General features: G+C 34.1%; 1 protein-coding gene across 2 annotated transcripts in view; it reads left to right on the plus strand.

The window, feature by feature from the left end:
- ATRNL1 (attractin like 1) overlaps positions 1 to 20355 on the plus strand; it is a 402177-nt gene that overhangs the window by 76453 nt on the left and 305369 nt on the right. For both annotated transcript variants that reach the window (XM_045582133.1, XM_036439164.2), the window contains exons 12-17: positions 1608 to 1816; positions 2837 to 2955; positions 6937 to 7069; positions 11171 to 11352; positions 15061 to 15274; positions 16945 to 17133. In XM_045582133.1, coding sequence (XP_045438089.1) covers positions 1608 to 1816; positions 2837 to 2955; positions 6937 to 7069; positions 11171 to 11352; positions 15061 to 15274; positions 16945 to 17133 — 1046 coding nt within the window. The remainder of the gene's footprint in view (positions 1 to 1607; positions 1817 to 2836; positions 2956 to 6936; positions 7070 to 11170; positions 11353 to 15060; positions 15275 to 16944; positions 17134 to 20355) is intronic.

Here is a 20355-nt window from a genome sequence, read left to right on the forward strand (position 1 = left end):
AATTCATAATGACATGCTTCTAAGTTCATTTTATTACCATTTTACTTAAATTATCTAAAGATTCCCTAATATGATACTAAAAGCAGGTAGAAGTTAACTGCTGTACAGTGAAACTGCAACTGATATCAGTTGGCTTTCAAAATAGTAATAAATGAAATTCAGAGTGTAAACCTATGACCTCTAGGCTTCTGTGTTGGAAAATTGTCTTGTTGATTTCTATTTTACTTCTCTTAAATAGTAAAAGGTATTTTTGAAGCATTTTAAAAGAATACAGAAGAAATGAAATGAAAATACTGTTTTGAGGGACTGCAAAACTTTCTTGGCATTGGTACTACTAATTCAGTATTGTTTGGGATTTTTTTTCTAAATCAAAATTTTGAAATGTTTTTTGATTATTGATTTTAGGGAGGGAGTGAAGAAGGGAGAGAAAGAGGGAGAAAGAGAGAGAGAGAGAGATCAATTTTTGTTGCTTCACTTATTTATACATTGGTTGTTTGACTCTTGTGTGTGTGCCCTGAACGGGGGTTGAGCCAATAACTATGTTCTATCAGGATGATGCTCTTAACTCACTTGGCTTCCTGCAAGGCCTACTCTTGTTTTTATTTTGAATTTTATAAGGGGATTGTAAAACACTATAATACGATCTCCTTTTCTAATTTCTAAATTTTATGTATTTAAAAATTATAATTTTAGATAGCAATTCTAAAGTACCTTGTTATCTATATACTAGAGGCCCGGTGCATTAAATTAGAGCATGGTGTGTGTGTGTGTGTGTGTGTGTGTGTGTCCCTCAGCCCGGCCTACATCCTCTCATAATCTGGGACCCACAGGGGATCTCAGGCCTAAACCGGCAGTCGGACATCCCCCTCGCAATCCAGGTTGTTGCATGCACCAGTGATCATATTTCTCACACAGGTGAAAGGCATCTTGCTGTTGTGTGGGCAGCTACATTTTTTTGCCCTGATTATAAAAGTAGTACATAACATGGTCATTCTGAGGCAGTAGTACCATTTTCCCCATCTTCAGTGGAAAAACTGAAGTAGAGGGAAGTGAAGTAATTGGTTTTGTCACACAGTTATGTGTCAGATTCAGGGCTGACCACAAAATGTGCAAGCCAGAGTCCATGCATCTCATCGCTGCATCATTCTGCTTTTTTCAGTGTTAGATTAGCCATGCCAGGTTTTAATTTTTAAATCTAAGAGACTGTTCCCAATATACAGGGTAGGCTCTCTAGGCCTAGGTGGTGATCAGGGGGCCACTGATGGCACCCACTTTTGCTGGTGGCCTGGTGCCACTCTCTGGCCAGCCCTGTCCCCCATCTCCACTGCTTCCCTCTGGGAGGTGGGGGAGACATTCAACACAGGAGCTGTCCCCCACTGGGGAGCGTCTACCCCCTGGTGCCATAGTGACTGGTCATTCCGCCAGTCATTTTGCCCTTTGGTCGCTTTGCATATCAGGGTTTTATTATATATCTATTTTTTAAAAAATAGTTTCCTATCTTGATAAAATAATGTTCAATGTATACATAAATTTATTTATAAAACTAGTACATTAAACAGTGAATTTGTTAATATTGCTTCTTTAAGATGCTTGTTTTATTTTATTAGGTCCATGTATATATTTGGAGGATTTTCCAGTGTACTCCTCAATGATATCCTTGTGTACAAGCCTCCAAATTGCAAGGCTTTTAGAAATGAAGAACTTTGTAAAAATGCTGGTCCAGGGATAAAATGTATTTGGAATAAAAATTATTGTGAATCTTGGGAATCTGGGAATACGAATAATATTCTTAGAGCAAAGTGCCCTCCTAAAACAGGTAAATGTTGTGTTTTTCCTTTCCTTTCCCCAGTCTCTGGCATGAGCTTCTCCACTCGCCTAGAAGCAGAAGTGGATGCTGCTTATAAGAAGTACCTTAGTAGCTTTCAGAAGTAAAAAATGTATAATCCTCTGATTAGGAATCTAATGTTTGAACTAGACAGCAGTTAATAATTTAATATCTTTATTAGCTATCTTTAGTTTTCTCTTTAAAATTCTGCATATAATATTATATATCAATATTTTATATATAACATGATCATATATATGAATTATTTTCCTATGTAGATAAAAAATGATTTCAAATAATCCTTTCTAGAAAATACTGTGTGCTTCAAAGGAATAAAATGAAGTAATTTATTATGCATTTGCTATTGTTTTTTCTTCCTGAATTATTGCCATGCCAGATTATGAAGTTAAATTTTTTTCTTTAGTTTTGATGATGAATGTTCCAGTTTAATATTTTGTATAAAATATTGAATAAATAAATCTAACTTATGAAAAATTAGTCGTAAATATTATTTATAAATGAATGACCAAGATAAAAATTGTTCAGTTTTCTTTAAATGGGTGAGTTTTGTACATTTGCAATGCTACTATTAACAAATGTATTTTCAAATTTTGCTAATATCATATTTAACTCAGATGTCTCCAAATATCTTTATGAAGAATGATAAATGGTAGTTGTTGTAGTAATATATTTTGTATCAATAGTAATATATTTTGCTCACTAAATTATCCATGAGTCTTTTCTCCCTCCTCCATAATATATCCATTTTAAATGGCTAGAGGATCCTGGTAGATTCCGTAATTAGGATGAGGGCAGGAGGTATATAAACCCTGTAACAATTAACTACAAAAGTTGACTTCATATTGAACTTTATTGTATATTGATGGTCATATTTACGGTTTAAAAATGCCTTAATGTTTCTTGAACAGATGTTAAAAATGTGTGAGTCGAGTCGTGTGACATTTTCTTTTTTTCATCCTGATGTGTTTCTGTCTCCCGCTTGTATTGTAGCTGCTTCTGAGGACAGGTGTTACCGATACGCAGACTGTGCCAGCTGCACTGCCAACACCAACGGGTGCCAGTGGTGTGATGACAAGAAGTGCATTTCAGCCCACAGCAACTGCAGCGTGGTCAGTACTTACGGGTGACGGTGGTAACGGTGCTGCTTTATCATCGTTCGCTTACCGTCTATTCGCATGTAAAAAAATCACTTTACACATGGAAGCACTTGGAAAGCTCATAGGGAATCGCTCTCAGGATGCTGTCAGTTCACTCTGTAGTTTGGTGCTATCAGTGTAGAGTCCATTTTAAATTCAATAACTTGCTTCTTCTCATGGATGAGACTGGAACATTCTTACAAAGCTGATTAAAAAAGGACTATTAGGTATAAACGCTGTCTTTTGCGATGGAAATAGGATTATGTAAGCAAGTAATTATCTGAAATAATTTCCAGAGGTTCTTGCAGACATGCATTAACAGTGTATGGGACAGTGTTTTGTTGATTCACTTTGGGTGTAAGTTAGCCTGGGGTGTGGACAGTGGCTATTTGCCTTCCGTCTGTTTTGAGGTCAGTGGTTCTCAGCCAGAGGCAGTTTGCACTCCGAGGCCATTGGCAATGTGTGCAGACATGTTGGGTGGTTAGGGGTTCACTGAGGCTGCTACTGGCATCTACTAGGTAGAAGCCAGGGCTGCTGCGACATGTCCTACAGGGCAGGAACAGCATTGTTTTCTGGCTCAAGATGTCAGTAGTGATGGGGCTGAGAAATCCTACTGTACATAGACTATCGGAAAAAAAACCCAAAAAGTAGTATTTATGGCAGATGAAGATTAAGTACAGCAAAAATTTACCTTTTAAGTGGGTAGTAAAAAATACCCCGATTTTAGATATCAGCAAATTGAAAGAAAAACAAAGAATTAAAAAGTGTATTTAATAGGATTGAAGTTTCCCAAATTGGGATGGAGCTTAAATCACTAAATAACGTGCATACAGATTTTCAATAAAATATATACTATTTTTTTCTGAATTTTTATTAATCAACAAAAGTATCAACTTGTTTTTATAGATAGCAGGTAGTGGTAAAAGGTAAAGAAAAGAGAGTTTAAAAACTAAATAAAAACTTCTGTCTCATCTATAATTTTTCTCCAGTACCAATCATATTTTAGAATAAGTTTTATGATTCTATTCTATAATATTATTCAAAACTTAAAATGGAGGAAAATTTTTAGGTATTGACTCTTTGAGTTGAATCCTTTTGCTTTTATACAGGATGGGGTAAAAATTGGTTTACAGTTGTGAGTTTATCATTGTATTATTTATTAATTATTGCATTATTTTATATACAAACAACTTTACACTGACTTTTGTCCCAACCTGCATACATTCATGATGTAAGTTTTTTAAAATAACAATACATCAATTTTATTTAATATAACATGACTCTTTGAAAATTTGAATGACTTTTTTTATACTTGCATTAATATTCATCTACTGAGTTATTTCAGTGAGTCATGTGGAAATACAAGTCAAGCTGAGACCGGTTTGGCTCAATGGATAGAGGCTTGGGGACAGAAAGGTCCCGGGTTCGATTCCGGTCAAGGGCATGTACCTTGGTTGCAGGCATATCCCCAGTAGGGGGTATGCAAGAGGCAGCTGATCGATGACTCTCTCTCATAAATGTTTCTAACTCTCTGTCTCTCTCCCTTCCTCTCTGTACAAAATCAATAAAATACAATATATTAAAAAACAAACAAACAAACAAACAAACACAACTATTGTGTCTCCACACCTCATCTTAAAAAAAAAGAAATACAAGTCAAGAATATGGGACTAAATTGGAGAATGTGTTTAGATTAAAAATTGCAAGCAGATTTTATTTACACCTTTGTTGAATAAACCTGAGTTAATTTATGTTTAGACATGAACACTAAGTGAAAATGCTCGTATCTAAAAAAATTTGTTATATAAATTGCCATCAAGAATATTCATTTTATAAAGTGTTTTTTTGTTTTTGTTTTTTGCTTTATGTTTTATTTTTTATAATAATGCGTTAACAAGGAAAGCAGTGGGTGAGGTAGTGTAAGTGAGCAGATGGTCCTCGCTTGTAATTTAGACTTCGATGTGATGAGCCTTTTAGACAGTTTTATCATAATGTCTGGTGATGAAGTTAAACCAAATGCTAATGAGTACGGAAAGGTCTATGAGATTTTAGTGTAAATGATGCCTATTGGAATTCTACTTCATTATTTAATCATATTTACTGCAAGTTGCATATATTATGTTCTAACAGTTCAGATAGCCTGCTTACTTCTCACATATTTTCACTTTGAATTTACATTATGTTAGAGTGGAGATCAATATAGTAGTGGTTAGTCCTCAGAGTCTGGTTTATAACGTACATACATCTGCTTCATTAGATCCAAAAATGTCAGCCATGTTTCAGAATAACAGGCAACTTCCTTCCATAATGGATTAAATTGGTGCTGTGTGTATCTGAACCGTAGTTTCATCTATTGTATTGGTTCAGTGCCAGTAAATGGCTATATTGTTGTTAATGAAGAGCAGGATAGTTACTTGGATGGTGACTCTAATTATACCATTGATATTCTAAGGGCAGCCTTACTCTGTTATTCTTTCTCTCATTCTATAATGTTCTTTAGCTATTCTCTTGTCATTTTTGTAGGCTATTCTATTTGTCAGATTATTCAGGTAAATTTATTTTGCTTCAATTTTGGGGCAAATGTTCGAACCTATATGATCATATAAATCAACACTAAGATCTATGTATTTATGAAAACAAAAAAAAAGGTATGAATTAGAGTAAATGACAAGAAAGTTAATATGTTTCTAATGAAAATACGATAGTTGAGTAAAAGTCACAAAGTCATTTGAGATTTTAAAAATTGTATCTTTTGTTATATTTTTAGGATGAATAAAGATAAAAATGAGTTTCTATGTACTTATAGTGTATGTAATTTGCTCTGAAGGAATTAACATCTTTGGAATGGAGATGACTGCCATGTGTTTTATGTGGGAAAGTATAGTCGTTTATAAGTAGATATTTGGTGGGGTGATTTTTAAAGTATGTAAGAGGTTGGGAATTGCTTTTATTGTTTTTATATGTGGGATAGTTATAACTAAATTTTAACTGTTCACTTCATGGCTGAAGAAATATTCAGCTTCCTCTATGAGAAAGCCAGAGGCACGCATTTGTACCCCCAGAGAAAAACAAAAGTAGAAATAGGACCAGGATGTAGCAGTAAGTCCTTGCTGAGTTTTTCTCAAAGAAGAGTTGCAGGAAGAATTACACTAAACATGTTAGTGTCTGATTTTCACCGGGTCGATGTTACCATAGATGTTGGTAATATGTTATCATCAATGTTGGTAATATGTGAGCGTCCTGAATCTCGGTGTATGTAGGGAGCTACCAATAAAGTTCTCATGTTGCCTGGTTTGTTTTCTTTTTTAACCTTTAACTTTTTAGTGCTGGAATTAGTTGAAATATGATCACATTCTATATTAGGATTGATCACAACGTAACTTTTGCAGATTGTTTGCATCCTGGATAAAGGCAATGTAACAAATACAGGAGAAACACCAATGAACCAAAACCAGTATTTATGCCCGTGGAAGTCAAATTAGCTTGTTATTGAAAGAATAATTTATCTTTTTAAATTGTACTGAATTCTAATAAAGCATCTCTTAAATTTTACTACTTATCATGTCTACTTCTTTTCCAGGGATTTGCATGATAGTTTTATTATGACTTAGAATTCTTTCATGTGATCATTAAGAGAAATGACTGTGTATTGACCTTATTTATTGAATTGGAAGCCTGTTACCAAATTCAATAGAAAATGTTTTCATTAGATGGTTCCTATTTCAAATTATGTAATTTGCCACATTTTTTTTTTTTCCAATAAGCACTCTTCCAATTCCAAGAACTGTGGTTTAAATAAATAATTAAATACATGGAGATTCTGATGAAGTAGAACAGAAGTCAGGAGTCAGAAACTTGTGCTTTAAAGTTCATCCCATAATTTATTCACACTGAGGCTTAAGAATCATTGCTGTACAAAGGTGAACAATAACGTTTTATCTTTTAACTTTCTAGTCTGTGAAAAACTACACCAAATGCCATGTGAGAAACGAGCAGATTTGCAACAAACTCACCAGCTGTAAAAGCTGTTCACTAAACTTGAATTGCCAGTGGGATCAGAGACAACAGGAATGCCAGGCTCTACCAGGTGAAGTTTCCTGTTTGGTAAATGACTTTTACAGTCCACAGATGCCTAACATTACAGTAAAGAGCTTCGAGTTAGAACATTCCATTTTCTAAAATTAAATCAGTAGCACACAAGCAATTATATTGGAGTAGAAATAGCATTGTTTCTACAAGAATATTTGTACATTTACCTCTAATTCTTTTAAGATGTTTAAGGTTTCTTGTATTATTTTTATACCATTGACTTGATCAGAATTCTCTTTTGAAAATGTATATCTTAGCATACAAATTTGAACAAATGTTGATATTTTGACGTATTTGATTTGATTTTTGCCATTTTTAAAAAATATTCTGGGAACTATTTTTTTTTACTGCTTTTTTATTATAAATTGTAACACTTATAATAAATATGTGATTTGATGGGAATTTAAGTTGTGGGAGCAAAGCTTATTTTAAAAATCAATTTCAATTTATTTTTTACAGTTAACACTCTTCTTAATAGACCCCCAACTATGATTCTTTTTAAATATACAAGAGAAGATCAGAAAATTAAAAATTAATATAGGTATTTAACCAGTTTCATGTTCTTGTTATACAGATGAACTGAGACATGCACACTAGTTCAGTGACTTGCTCAGAGTTGCATGTCTTATGAAGGCAGGAGTAACTACTAACTGTGTTTTCTATATCCGTTCAATATTTTGCCTTTCTCAAGCCATGCTTTTCCATAAAAATTTTCTGAACCTATTCAATTTTAAAACGTATTGGAAAATTCCATCCCAAGATGCATGTCTTTCTTACAAATTCATGTAATTAAGTAAAAATTAGATTGCTTTAAAAGTACCATTGAGAGGTTGGAATGTTTGCTTATTCAAATTTTAAGTGTTGTTTACATACTGTCCTGTAGTGTTTTTAAATAGTGATATATTTAGATGTGTTCACTTAGAGAAAATAGAGAGTAGAAATGCACTGGGCAGGATTTGAGAAGCAGTAGTGAGATGATGCTAAACTTGAAAGTATTATTGATTTCTAAATGTTAAACTCTAAAATCGACATACAGATCAATAAAAATACTTAAAAAGTCTCTTTAAGAAGACCCAGTAAATCCTGGGCCAAAATCCTATTTGACTGAAAGGAATGTGTGTACTTAAAGGCAGATTGCTTCAGTAAGAAGGGGATTTGGTCATCTGGAGATTTTGAAAAACAATAGCAAAGTTATATTCTGTAGTTCCTACCTACTCATTGCCCAGGGAAAGACTTCGGTTTGGTGTAAGGGCTCCACATGACCAGCCTAATATTTTGAAGAACAGTAAGTACAGTACAATAAATATAATGAAGTATTCGATTATACACTAACTCCCTTGTTCCGTGTTCATATTTACTGAGCAATCAAGTGGGTCTAAATACAGTGCGCTTTCTCTCCCCTACTCATCTCAAGGCAGTGAATCCTAAATGGTGGGCCCAGGCTATAGCAGTTGCACTCTTTCATGAAAATTTATGAATTGCATTTTTTACATTGATCTCATGTAACAGTGGCAATTTGAATTTATCTCACTAAACTCATTTACCAAATAAACTGCTATCCCTTAAACTCTAAAGCTGAGTTGATGCTCAATACTGCAAAAGCCTTAATTTAGCCTCAAAAGCCCATGCTTTGTTTTCACTTGTGTAGTTTGTCAGGTATTTTTGGCCTCAGGATAAAAAAGGAGTGGGGGCTGGCAAAAAATATCTAAGTCCTTCCTTGATTCAGTAATGTTAGAAAAAGCCATAATTTAACTTTTAAACTGTTTCCATAAAGTGATTTGGGACTTCAGGAACATTGCCACACATGTAACCTGAAAATGGAACCAAAGGTGTTTTACACAGTCTTACTAAGTGATAATTACAGTTTATTGAGGAGTTACTATGTTCCAGGCACTGTGTCTTATTCATGGAACCCAAATTATTAGATAGCAGTTATTAAAGAACAGAGTCTCCTGTTCATGGACCCTTTTAGCATGTCCACGTGGTCAAAATGATATTAAGATATTATTTGCATTTTAAATTCTCATGCATGCATTTAGTATGGAGTTTTCCAAAGCTATGCAATATATGATTTCAATAGATTGAAGGTAGAAGCAGATATGAGAAAACAGTTATATTAAACCACCATTAAAGTGATTTGCAGAAATGTAAAACAATGCTACACTTTTCACTATTTTGTTTTGGAGACTATAATTAAAAAATTAAATATATTATCTACTTAAAGGTGTAATATTGCTCCTGAACATTTTATAGGGAAAATTTTAACTATATAGAAAAATGGAAGGAGTATTAGAGAGGACACCCAGTACCCACACCCTAGATTCTGAAATGAACATTTTAAAAGCTCTGCTTAATCCCTGATCGCTCTGTCTACTCATCCCTCTCTTTATCAGTACTTCTTAATTTTTTAATGCCAGGGCCCTAATTTGAACTCTCAGCTACTCTTTATCAGGGAGAGAATTTGATAATATACCTTTTTTAGGCCTGAATATATTATAAGGGGCAAAACACCCTAGAAGCTGGATGTATTTGTAATGAATTTTATTTTGTTTGCTTTAAAAAAAAATTTCATTTACAGTTTACTGTCAATGTTATTCTGTTAGTTTCATGTGTACAGACAGCATAATGGCTGGGCAGCCATGTACTGCACAGAGCCCTCCCCCTGATATTTCAGGTACTCACCTGGCCCCGTACATAACTGTGACGGTGTTCCTGTGCTCTCATTTACATCTCTGTGACTATACTGTTGACTACCAGTTTGTACATCTTGAGCCCTTCACCTTTTCACCTAGTTACCCAAACCCACTACACTCTGTCCAACTATCAGTCTGAATTTTAAATTATAATTTTAAATAAAACAATTAGATCTTGAAGTGATCAGCTTTAATTTTTATATGGTCAAAACCAATACATATAAAACGAGGAAAGAAAAGATCAGCGGAGACCTCCAGAGTGACTGAACCAAAATGTTTGAGAACAGCAGCTTTGGAAAAATCTCTAAAAGGCTGCCCTAATGCATCCAAGGCTGAAAGGGCTGGAGGCACAGAGCTACTTACTGTGATATGGAAACTAAAATGTCGTCAGACTTTATAGATCAGGGTGTTAAGGAAATACCACGTTAATTAGTGCACACGAGTGCATACCTTTGTATTTATGAATCTCTGTTTTATTTTTATTTATTTTTTAATCCTCACCGCAGGATATTTTCCCCTTGATTTTTAGAGAAAGTGGAAGAGAGAGGGAAAGACAGAAATATTGATGTGAGAGAAACACATCGATTGGTTGCCTCCCTCATGATCCGTGACTAGGGCCCAGGCCGGAAGGAACCTCAATCGAGGTACATGCCGCTGACTGGAATCAAAGCTAGGACCCTTGGGTCCACAGGCTGACCCTCTGAGCCAAACCAGCAAGGGCATGAATCTGTGTTTTAGAAAATTGGTGAACTGTTTTAAGTTTAGTTTGAACTCTAAGGATAAACACTATTATTGAATAGTGTGTTTAAACTGTAGAAATACCTGAATAGCTGTGTAAAAAGAAATATTAAAAAGCGGATTATAGCTTCCTAGAGAAATATAATGAAATGAGAATTTTGTCCCCACAATTATAATTAAAGAATTTAAGAACCAAGTCACAGTAATATACCTGTACTGTGGAAATTAGATTGGGAAGACAATTAGCTACAGTTATAGGAATAACTTTCAAATTGCTTTGTTATATGCTGTTTATTTTTTTATTTGAGTGATCTTGTATTTTGTAAATTGGACATTAGGATATAAATATAATAATATAGTAGTAATTTTACTTGTTAGATACCATGTGCCAATATATTAGACTTACAGAGAAAACTTAGCAAATAGTCTATTTTAACAGATGTTATAGAGCCAGACCTTAACTATTGTTTAAAATTGAAGAAAAAACTAGAATCTTCGGTTCCCATTATGTACTAATCTATTAGATTTTGTTCAGTATATTGACATATTTAAATATTTTGTTGATAAGGTAATTTAAATACAGAAATTCTGTTTAGAATTTTGAAATTAATGAAAAAATGAACGTGCTTTTTTGTAATCTAAACTTAAGATGTAATTTTTTTTTCTAGCTCATCTTTGTGGAGAAGGATGGAATCATATTGGAGATGCTTGTCTCAGAATTAATACCAGTAGAGAAAGCTACGATAATGCAAAACTTTATTGCTATAATCTTAGTGGAAACCTTGCTTCATTAACGTCTTCAAAAGAAGTTGAATTTGTTCTGGATGAAATACAAAAATATACACAACAGGTAACAGCTATACTTATTTTTATTATGGAAATATGCTGGTAATACTATAATTATTGGCAATGAATAGCTGTGTAAAATAAATATCAAATAAATCCTTTTTGTAATTTAAGGCATTACTTTTACTAAATCTTAGAAGTAAACATGGTACTGATTTCAAAAGTGAACTGGTAGAGGACTCATTCAGTATGTGTATTTGGTAATAAGATTTTCTATACTACTCATCTCATATTTTGCACAGTAAACCAATGCATTATCTCATGAAAAACTCATGTGACTAAATATACTAAAAAAAACAGGGGATATAATATAATAATTTATTTTGAAGTAGTATTATTTCAAAACTTGAAAAACCCTTCTTAATAAAAACACTAGACCAACACATTAGCTACATTTGTATATATGTATATTTTGTGTATGTGTGTGTGCTTGTGTGTGTGTGTGTGTGCACTGTGAGTTAAGTTTTTGAATTATGCTATTTTTCAAATTAGACTTGCTTGAAATAATAACTAATAACTAATGGTTATAAATAATAAATCATAACTAATGGTTAATAGGACTAAAATCAATATTTTAAATATGTGGAAGATATTGAAAATAGTTTCAATTTTCTAGAGAGTTTATGGAAAATATTTCCATACAAGATGGAATATGGTATCAAAATATCATTTTATAAGAAATTGCCAAGAAGAATTGACACTATTTATTTTCTCTTCTTGGGATATTAACATATACTCAGTTCCTAGGAACATTAATAAAAAATTTGGAAATAATTTATCAAATCTATTATGAAATAACCTTATAGTTCATATACTTACTTGAAATTCTTTGAGGGCATTTTAAAAACTGAGGTGTAATTGATATATAGCACATTAGTTTCAGGTGTACAACGTAATGATTCAGTATTAGTGTATATTGTGAAAATGATCACCACAACAAATCTAGTTAATATCTATCACTATACCTAGTTACAAATTTTTTTTCTTATAATGAGTTTTAAGATATACTCTCTCGAAAGCTTTCAAATATGCAATACAGTATTATTAACTATAGCCATCATGCTATATATTATAACTCCATGATTTGTTTTATAACTAGCTGTTTGTACCTTTTGATCCATTCATCCATTTCCCCCCTACCCTCAGCCCCTGCCTCTGGCAACCACCAGTCTCTTCGTTCTCTGTACTTGTTTTTTCGTGTGTGTGTGTTTTTTTTTTTTAAGATTCCACATATAGGCGAGATCAGATTATATTTGTCCTTCTCTGTCTGACTGATTTTTACTTTAAATAATTGACTAAATCCACTTCGTTTGAGAAATACCACCTGTGGCTGAAGGATAAGATGTATAGGATAGGAAGGGTGTATGCCACGTAGGAGAGATATTTTGATTGATTGATTTTTCTTCCAACATATTTTTTTTCTTTATTTTAAAAAGGTAACGTTTTAAAAATGCTTTAAGATATCAAGGAATACTCTCTCATACTTTGATATGCTCTCTTTGCAGGCTGCCTCTTATCAGCCTGCACATTCTCAGACTGAATCCTTCAGCCATGTTTCCAAGTATTTACATGCATGAAGTGGAAACAAAAGTATAGTTTTGTTTTTATGAGTATTCTTTTACCCAAATGGTACAGTGTAAATACTGTTCTCTAGTTTATTTTCCTTACTTAAAACATGTATCTGGAAAGCTTTTCATTATATTTTATTTACTTAACTTTGTTTTTCTTGCGGACACTATTATAGATGTTCCCCATTCCCTTTTATTTATCTCCACCCATTGTCCACGCTCCCTTCTCCTCTGGCCATCACCTCACTGTTGTCTGTGTCCAAGAGTTATGCATAGATGTTCTTTGGCTAATCTCCTCACCTTCTTTCATCCAGTCTCCCCCCATCCATCCCTGTCCTGACAGCTGTCAGTCTGTTCAGAAAAATGTAACAAGGTATATTTATAAAGTTTTATTTTTAGTTATATGGGTCACACAGCATAAGATCTGTTAATATTCTTGAGAAACCAGAGCTTCATATCTTAAATGATAAAATTCAGAGACAATTCCCAGTGACCCTTTGGAAAGTAGTCCTACTGAATATGTATCACCCATATAGACCTTATTATTGGCAAATAATGCACATTCTTTGAATTATAGCAAATACTAGTATTTGGCATTAACACTCTTGCCTTTTTCCTTGTTTATAAACTATTATTTTGATCTCTTACACTATAACTTAGAAGTGTGCTATTTTAGAAGTGGCATATTTCAAGAATACGTGTTTTAATTGTTATTTTTTTCTTGCCTATTATTGAAAGTCATAAAGATTGGGCTAACTATTATTTTGGGTGTGTGATGTACTTAGATTCATAGTTTGTAGACTAGCATTCCCTGCAAATGAAGAATGTTCTGTTTCATTGGAAAGCCGAACTTGAGCAAAAATTTAAAGGTGGGAACCTCTGCAAGGTGACATTCCATTAAGCATATCTTTATAGAAAATGAATTGCATCGTGAGTCATTGCAGTTGTATAAACTGCAGATAACCCTCCCTTAGCGAATGAAGATCAACAAATTCATGCACTTTAAAGAGATATCCTGGGTCAGATGATCATTTACTTATCGGAAATGGCTAATGAAATGTTGCCATGATTTATGGTGTGCTGTTGTACATTTTCTCAATATAGTAATTTATCTTTCATTTCCAACTGCCTGTGCAGTTCATTTACTGGGTAATAGTTACTTCAAATGTTTTATCAACTGCTTCATTTTTCTGTTCTCCTCTTCCTTGAAGATTCTTATCATGATGAGTTAGGGAGTAATACTTCATTTTAAATGACTTGTCTGTGCTATGGGTGGTTCAGAAATATAGGCAGAGTAGCTGTAAAGGGAAGCACAATCATTAATCTGAAATATCTATGTTGGATTGACTCCTGCTGTTATTATCAAGAACTGTAAAGATGTTATATCTTTTTTGTTATAAAAATATCTTTTAGATTAATGTAAGAAATATATGAGGATCACAAGGCATAGCAGCATGTGTATATTTATAATTAGAAACATTATTAAGTATTGTCCGTGTCTCAGAAATTGAATGGTGGAAAACAACTATCTCTGTTCCAGTGAACTAGGTTTAGCAAAATTTATTGACTACCTACTATGTGTACAGTACTCTACTGTTATAGTGAATAAACATTTTAATTTTATTTAAGAAATATTTGTTGAGTTTTAATTATGTGAAGTTTATTACATTTTATTAAATTTTAATTTAAAGTATATTTATAACTTGACAAATTTCCAGGCCTATGCTACCTTTATAAGCAATGTGTTTAAAATGCATACTAGATATATATCTCTTATATTTTGTTAAATAATTAAATGGAGACAATCCATAATTTTAAAAAAAGGATAATACAGAGTTTTGAAACATACCATTGTAATATAAAATTAGCTTTGTAACTTAGAAAATAAATACACTGCCATCTAATTAAAGTGGAAGTGTCTAAGAATGATGTTAAAAGTTAATAGGATGGGAGTTTTCAGTGCTCATCCTCTCACAAAGACATGATTTCAACAATTATCTATAAACAAAAATAGAGCTTTACAAGGGTAAGGCTGGTCTGCATATTTTCAAATGTAGTTCTGAATGACAGTGTACCCTTTTCTAAGGAATAGGACAGTATTTTTGCATCTAACTTTTTGCTGCCCTCCTTGCTATTGTCTACAGAAAGTATCACCTTGGGTTGGCTTGCGCAAGATCAACATATCCTACTGGGGCTGGGAAGACATGTCGCCCTTTACAAACACAACCCTGCAGTGGCTCCCTGGAGAGCCCAACGATTCTGGGTTCTGTGCCTACCTAGAGAGGGCTGCAGTGGCGGGCTTAAAGGCGAACCCGTGTACGTCGATGGCGGACGGCCTTGTCTGCGAAAAGCCTGTTGGTAAGTAGTCCAGTAAGACTCGTATTTCTTTAAAACATGGTCCCAACCCTCTTTCCACCATCCCTTCCAGAGTGTGCTCGTTTGTGGGCCTGTAGTAACCTTGGCCATCTTCTCAGGATGCTGAGCCCCATGTGGATTTTGAAATTTATCCACATTCCTCACTTATTACTAATGACCTAGGCCACATGTGTCAAACACAAGGCCCGCGGGCCAAATCCGTCTCGCCAGGCCTTGCAATGTGGCCCGCACCGCGCTGTCATCACTGCACTCCACTGCGTTTCCATCACAATGACAGTTTATGACTGTTCAGTAAACCATTCGGCCCGCGATTTAGGCTGGATTTTAGATTTTGGCCCCTTCTCTGATTGAGTTCGACACCCCTAACCTAGGCAGTAACTTGTGAAAAGAATACATTTTATTGTCTAAAAGTCTTTTTTTTTTTTTTGAAATTGTGAGATTATGAACATAGAGTTATAATTGATTATAGTATACTAAGAATCTATTCTTAATGTTTTAATAATGACTTTTACTTTTATAATAATAGCCTTTGGAAGAAAGATTTGTCTTTAAGATTAACAACTAATTTAGAACCACTTTAATCTTGCATATCTAATATTTCAGTTGAAAAGTAAAAAGACATTTTTGTTACATATTGTGAAATGGATTTTGTTAAGGGAAGTAAGAAAAGAATATTGAATTATTTTCTCTTTTTAAAGATTGTATTTTTTGTTGCAGTAATTTATAACAAAATTTATAAGTTTAAGCACATTTTTTTTTTCAGTTTCTTTGAGATATAATTGACTTTTTAAACCATTTTCAGTGTAGAGTTTCAAGGTTGTTAAGTAGATTCCCCTGTTGTGCATCTATCAATACCATTTAACTCCAGAACTTACCTTCCCAAACTGAAACCCTATACCCATTAATCAGTAAGTCTTTAAATTGCTGGCCTCTGTCTCTTTGAGTTTTTCTACTATAGGCAGTCTGGGCTTTTTTTTCTTCTTCTTTTAAAATATATTTTTATTGATTTCAGAGAGGAAGGGAAAGTGAGAGATAGAAACATCAATGATGAGAAAGAACCATGGATTGTGGAATCATAAATGTACAAGGGTTCTAAGTTGTCCACATTCTTGTCAACACTAAAAAAAAAAATAGTAGTCATTCTAATGGGTGTGATAAATACTATATTTTAGGTAAAGATTTTACAGTAAATTATTTATTTTTATTGTTTATATAAACAACATACTCATTGACAGGACATTAGCTTTGATAAGGTAGATAGTATTTAGCTAATAGATAGAACAGTTAGGTCATGTATTAGGCTTATATTTATAGTTTTTAAGTTATATACTTTGTAAAGGATTAAGCATTCCTAGAAATTATAAATTTTAAAATAAATTTAAGAAGTATTGACATATCTTCATTTTTTTAAAAAATTACTGAATTTATTGGGGTGACATCGGTTAATAAAATTAAGTAGGTTTCAAGTATCCATGTCTATAATACATCATGTCTATTTTATATTGTGTACTTCATTTTAACCTTAGGCATGCCATTTTAGCTTAAATTTTTATTCCACACTTGGCTTAATGGAAGTGGTCCCTGAACAGCAAACCCCACTCACTTGTGCCAAAGCACATTTACAAACACAAGATTGTGTGGGTTGCTTGCAGTGAGTCCGAACCAGAATGCAAGGCCCTGCAAGATGCCGTGCTCCCTGCGGACCTCGTGTTCCAACTGCACCAGCAACGGCATGGAGTGCATGTGGTGCAGCAGCACCAGGCGCTGCGTGGACTCCAACGCGTACATCATCTCCTTCCCGTACGGGCAGTGCCTGGAGTGGCAGACGGCCACCTGCTCCCGTAAGTGCCCCTGACAGGGCTGCTCCTTCCACAGCGACTTCCTCACTCTTCTACGATGGAATTAGACATGTGAGAAAGTCGTAAAAAATGGGAAAAATGGTGTTGCAGCTGGTTTTAAAACCTATTAGGGCCGTCAGCTCCTGGTTTATATCAAAGCATCATTTTGAAATCCACAGAGTATCTTGCCTACCGGTTAACCTCGGTGGCATTTGGCCTTCCCTGACTCCGAGCGCATGTTGCAAACAGCATAACATTCCCAAGGTCACAGATTGCTTTGCTGTGTTTCTGTAGTGTCCTTCAACCTAGGCCAGTTCCCATGAGTTCTCTGTCTTACATGTCTATGCTTTTTTTTTGGTTTGTTTGTTTGTTAAAGAATCTATACCAGTTGCATTCTAAGTTTCACAATTTGGATTTGTCCAGTTGTTTCTTCATGATTAGATTCAAATGAGCCTTTTTTAATTATTAGACTCAAGTGAGGCATTTTGGGCAAGAATATCCGTGGCGGCACAGCTGCTACAGAGGCGAGCTTACAGTTGGGGTTGGTATCATAACAGGAGTGGTATGCACACACACACACACACACACACACACACATATGTAAATTTATTACTGTACTACATTATATTGTATTATGATTTACGTACTTCTTGTATGTGTTTTATGTATGTTACATTTTATAATTAAAATGGCTAAAAGGTAGGGAAAAAGGTACCCAAGCTCTCATGCTCTTAAGAAGTTTCTAAAAATTATTTAAAATTAGATCTAAATTGTCTTCTCTTCTCACGAATCTTTCTTGTAATTCATTCCCTGTTATCTGTGCATCTTTTGGAGAACAGTACAGTAATTCTTTCTAAGTATACTTGTGGCTGGAAGTTTTTGAGGTTTGCATGTCTAAAGTGTATTTTCCATGTTCATTTGAATGATGGAAAGATTAGAACTTGAAGTTCTGAATAATTCTTTCCTGAGAACTTCTAGCATTCTCAGACCAACCTAATTTTTATTTTCGGTGGAATGTTTTTTTCTTTACTTTGAGAGCTTTCAAATTGTTCTCTTTATGGCTGGCATTCAAAATTTTGCATTTCGTTTAAATCCAGTTTTCCTGGAGTTGATATGGATTTTAAAATTGTCATTGTTTTTCCATCTGAAGAGTGGTTTCTTCACCTGTTAATGTATAAATTATTTTTTCTTCTATTTAATATATCCAACAAGAGTAAATAGTTGTTGGAATTTCTAGATATCTCAATATTTTTAAATTACTTTTACTTGCATATATATTTTTTAATTTTGCTTAGGTTTTGCTCCATAGCATTTAAAATCATATGGCCTGTGTGCATTCTTGTGGGGAAGTGGGACATTGTACTTATCTCAGTTGAGGTTTTCTAGTAACTGGAACTTGAAGGAAACGTCTCTTTGCAAATGAAAAGCAAATATAGATTTTGCAATATTCTTCAATATTTTCCAGTTATAATATTGTGATAAGAATGCTGAAAATTCACAAATTGAAAAAAAAGAAATATATCTTAAGACAAATTTTGCCTAATGGTTTTTAAGAAAACTTTGCTAATAACTGGAATTATAAATAGTTAATATACTTTAAGTAGGTGGATATTCTGTTTGTTAAAATGAAATGCCACGGGATTATTGAAAGCAATAATAGAAGATTTAGTTCTTAATATATAAAAATTCAAATAAAAATGTAATTAAATTGATATGGTGAAAATGGAATAATAAGAAACATGAGAATATAGTATACATTTCACAAATCTATATTTCTTTCAATATTTTACAGGTTTATGTACATGCTCAATTTAGACTTGTTATTCTTGGCAGTTAGGGAAGGTAATCTTTTGTTTAAATCAATTCTTCCTTTCATGAATCATGCCTTTGGTGTTATAACTAAAACATCATCAAACCCAAGATCATCTAGATTTTCTTACATGTAGTTTTGCTTATGTCACCCAGTTGTTCTTACATGCTGTTGACTCTATCCACGAGAGCTCATAGGCTATTAATCATAGTTTTAAATTCCTGTTCTGGTAATTCCAGCATTCCTGCCATGTCTGGTCAATGGTCTGATGCTTGTTCAAACTCTTGAATTAATCCTCTCTCTCTCCCTCTCTCTCTCTCTCTCTCTCTCTCTCTCTCTCTCTCTCTCTCTCTCTCTCTCTTTCTCTCTCTCTGCTTTTTGATAGGCCTTGTCATTTTTCTTGATAGCCAGATATTATATGTGAGTAAAAGAAATGGGTATAAATTGGCCTTCAGTAATGTAGTGGTGAGGAATGGGTGAAGAGAAGTATCTTACGGTTCTATGATTAGGTGTCCGCCTTTTCATGAGCCTGTGGCCCATCCTGTGAATTTCACTAGTGCTTCTTAGCTCCCCCCTCTCTCAGGTGGGAGAGCGTGGCTGGGGAGCTGGAGGTTGTGCATTTCTCTTTCCCCGCCCATGTTAGAGTTGGTATCTTCCTTTTACCAAGTCAGGTAGACTCTCATAGCACCCCAGGTGTTGGGACTCTGTTAAATGCGTCCTCCACGCTTTGTTCAGAAGTCTAGACTGCTCTGGCATATTTTAAAGTGGTTCCCTTTCTCTCCTCCTGCTGGGAGCACAAGGGGCTTTTTCTTCGCTCTTTACTTTGAGGACCTGCTAGAGCTTCTGGAGATACAGCTCAGAACAGTGTGGGTTCCTCTGATGACGGGGTGCCCTGGAGCCTTGAACTCTCAGAGTTGTCCAGAGTGAGCGCCCAGCAGTTCCTCACTCACAGGTCAGGTTTTCTGATTGGCCTGAGTCCTGCAAAGGTTATTTGGTAAATTGTGATGGTCTCCATCCACCTATCTGCCTTTCTGATTTAGGGGGTCGTGGTTTGCCCTATGACCTCACATCTCTGATGAATATAAGAAGAATTGTTGATTTTTCAGTTTGTGCTATTTTTTACTTTTTGTCAGGATGGAATGGTGACTTCTAACCTCATTACCCACTGGACTGGAAACCAGAAGTTGTCCGTAATCATTTGATGACATAAATTCTTGCAGATTAATTTTTCAAATTTTTATATATTTCAAAAAAACATATTAAATATTTACAACTTAATCTTTCAAAAAGTCAAAAATAAAATAAAAATGATTGCTCTGATTACTTGTGGATCACACATAGTCTCTGTACTATCCATAATTTAGGGAGCTTTTCTATTATTGTTTTTTGTAAGAAAAAGAAAAACCAATAGAGTC

This window comes from Pipistrellus kuhlii, unplaced genomic scaffold (genome assembly GCF_014108245.1).
Source record: "Pipistrellus kuhlii isolate mPipKuh1 unplaced genomic scaffold, mPipKuh1.p scaffold_m20_p_15, whole genome shotgun sequence".
In the NCBI taxonomy this organism is placed as follows: domain Eukaryota; kingdom Metazoa; phylum Chordata; class Mammalia; order Chiroptera; family Vespertilionidae; genus Pipistrellus; species Pipistrellus kuhlii.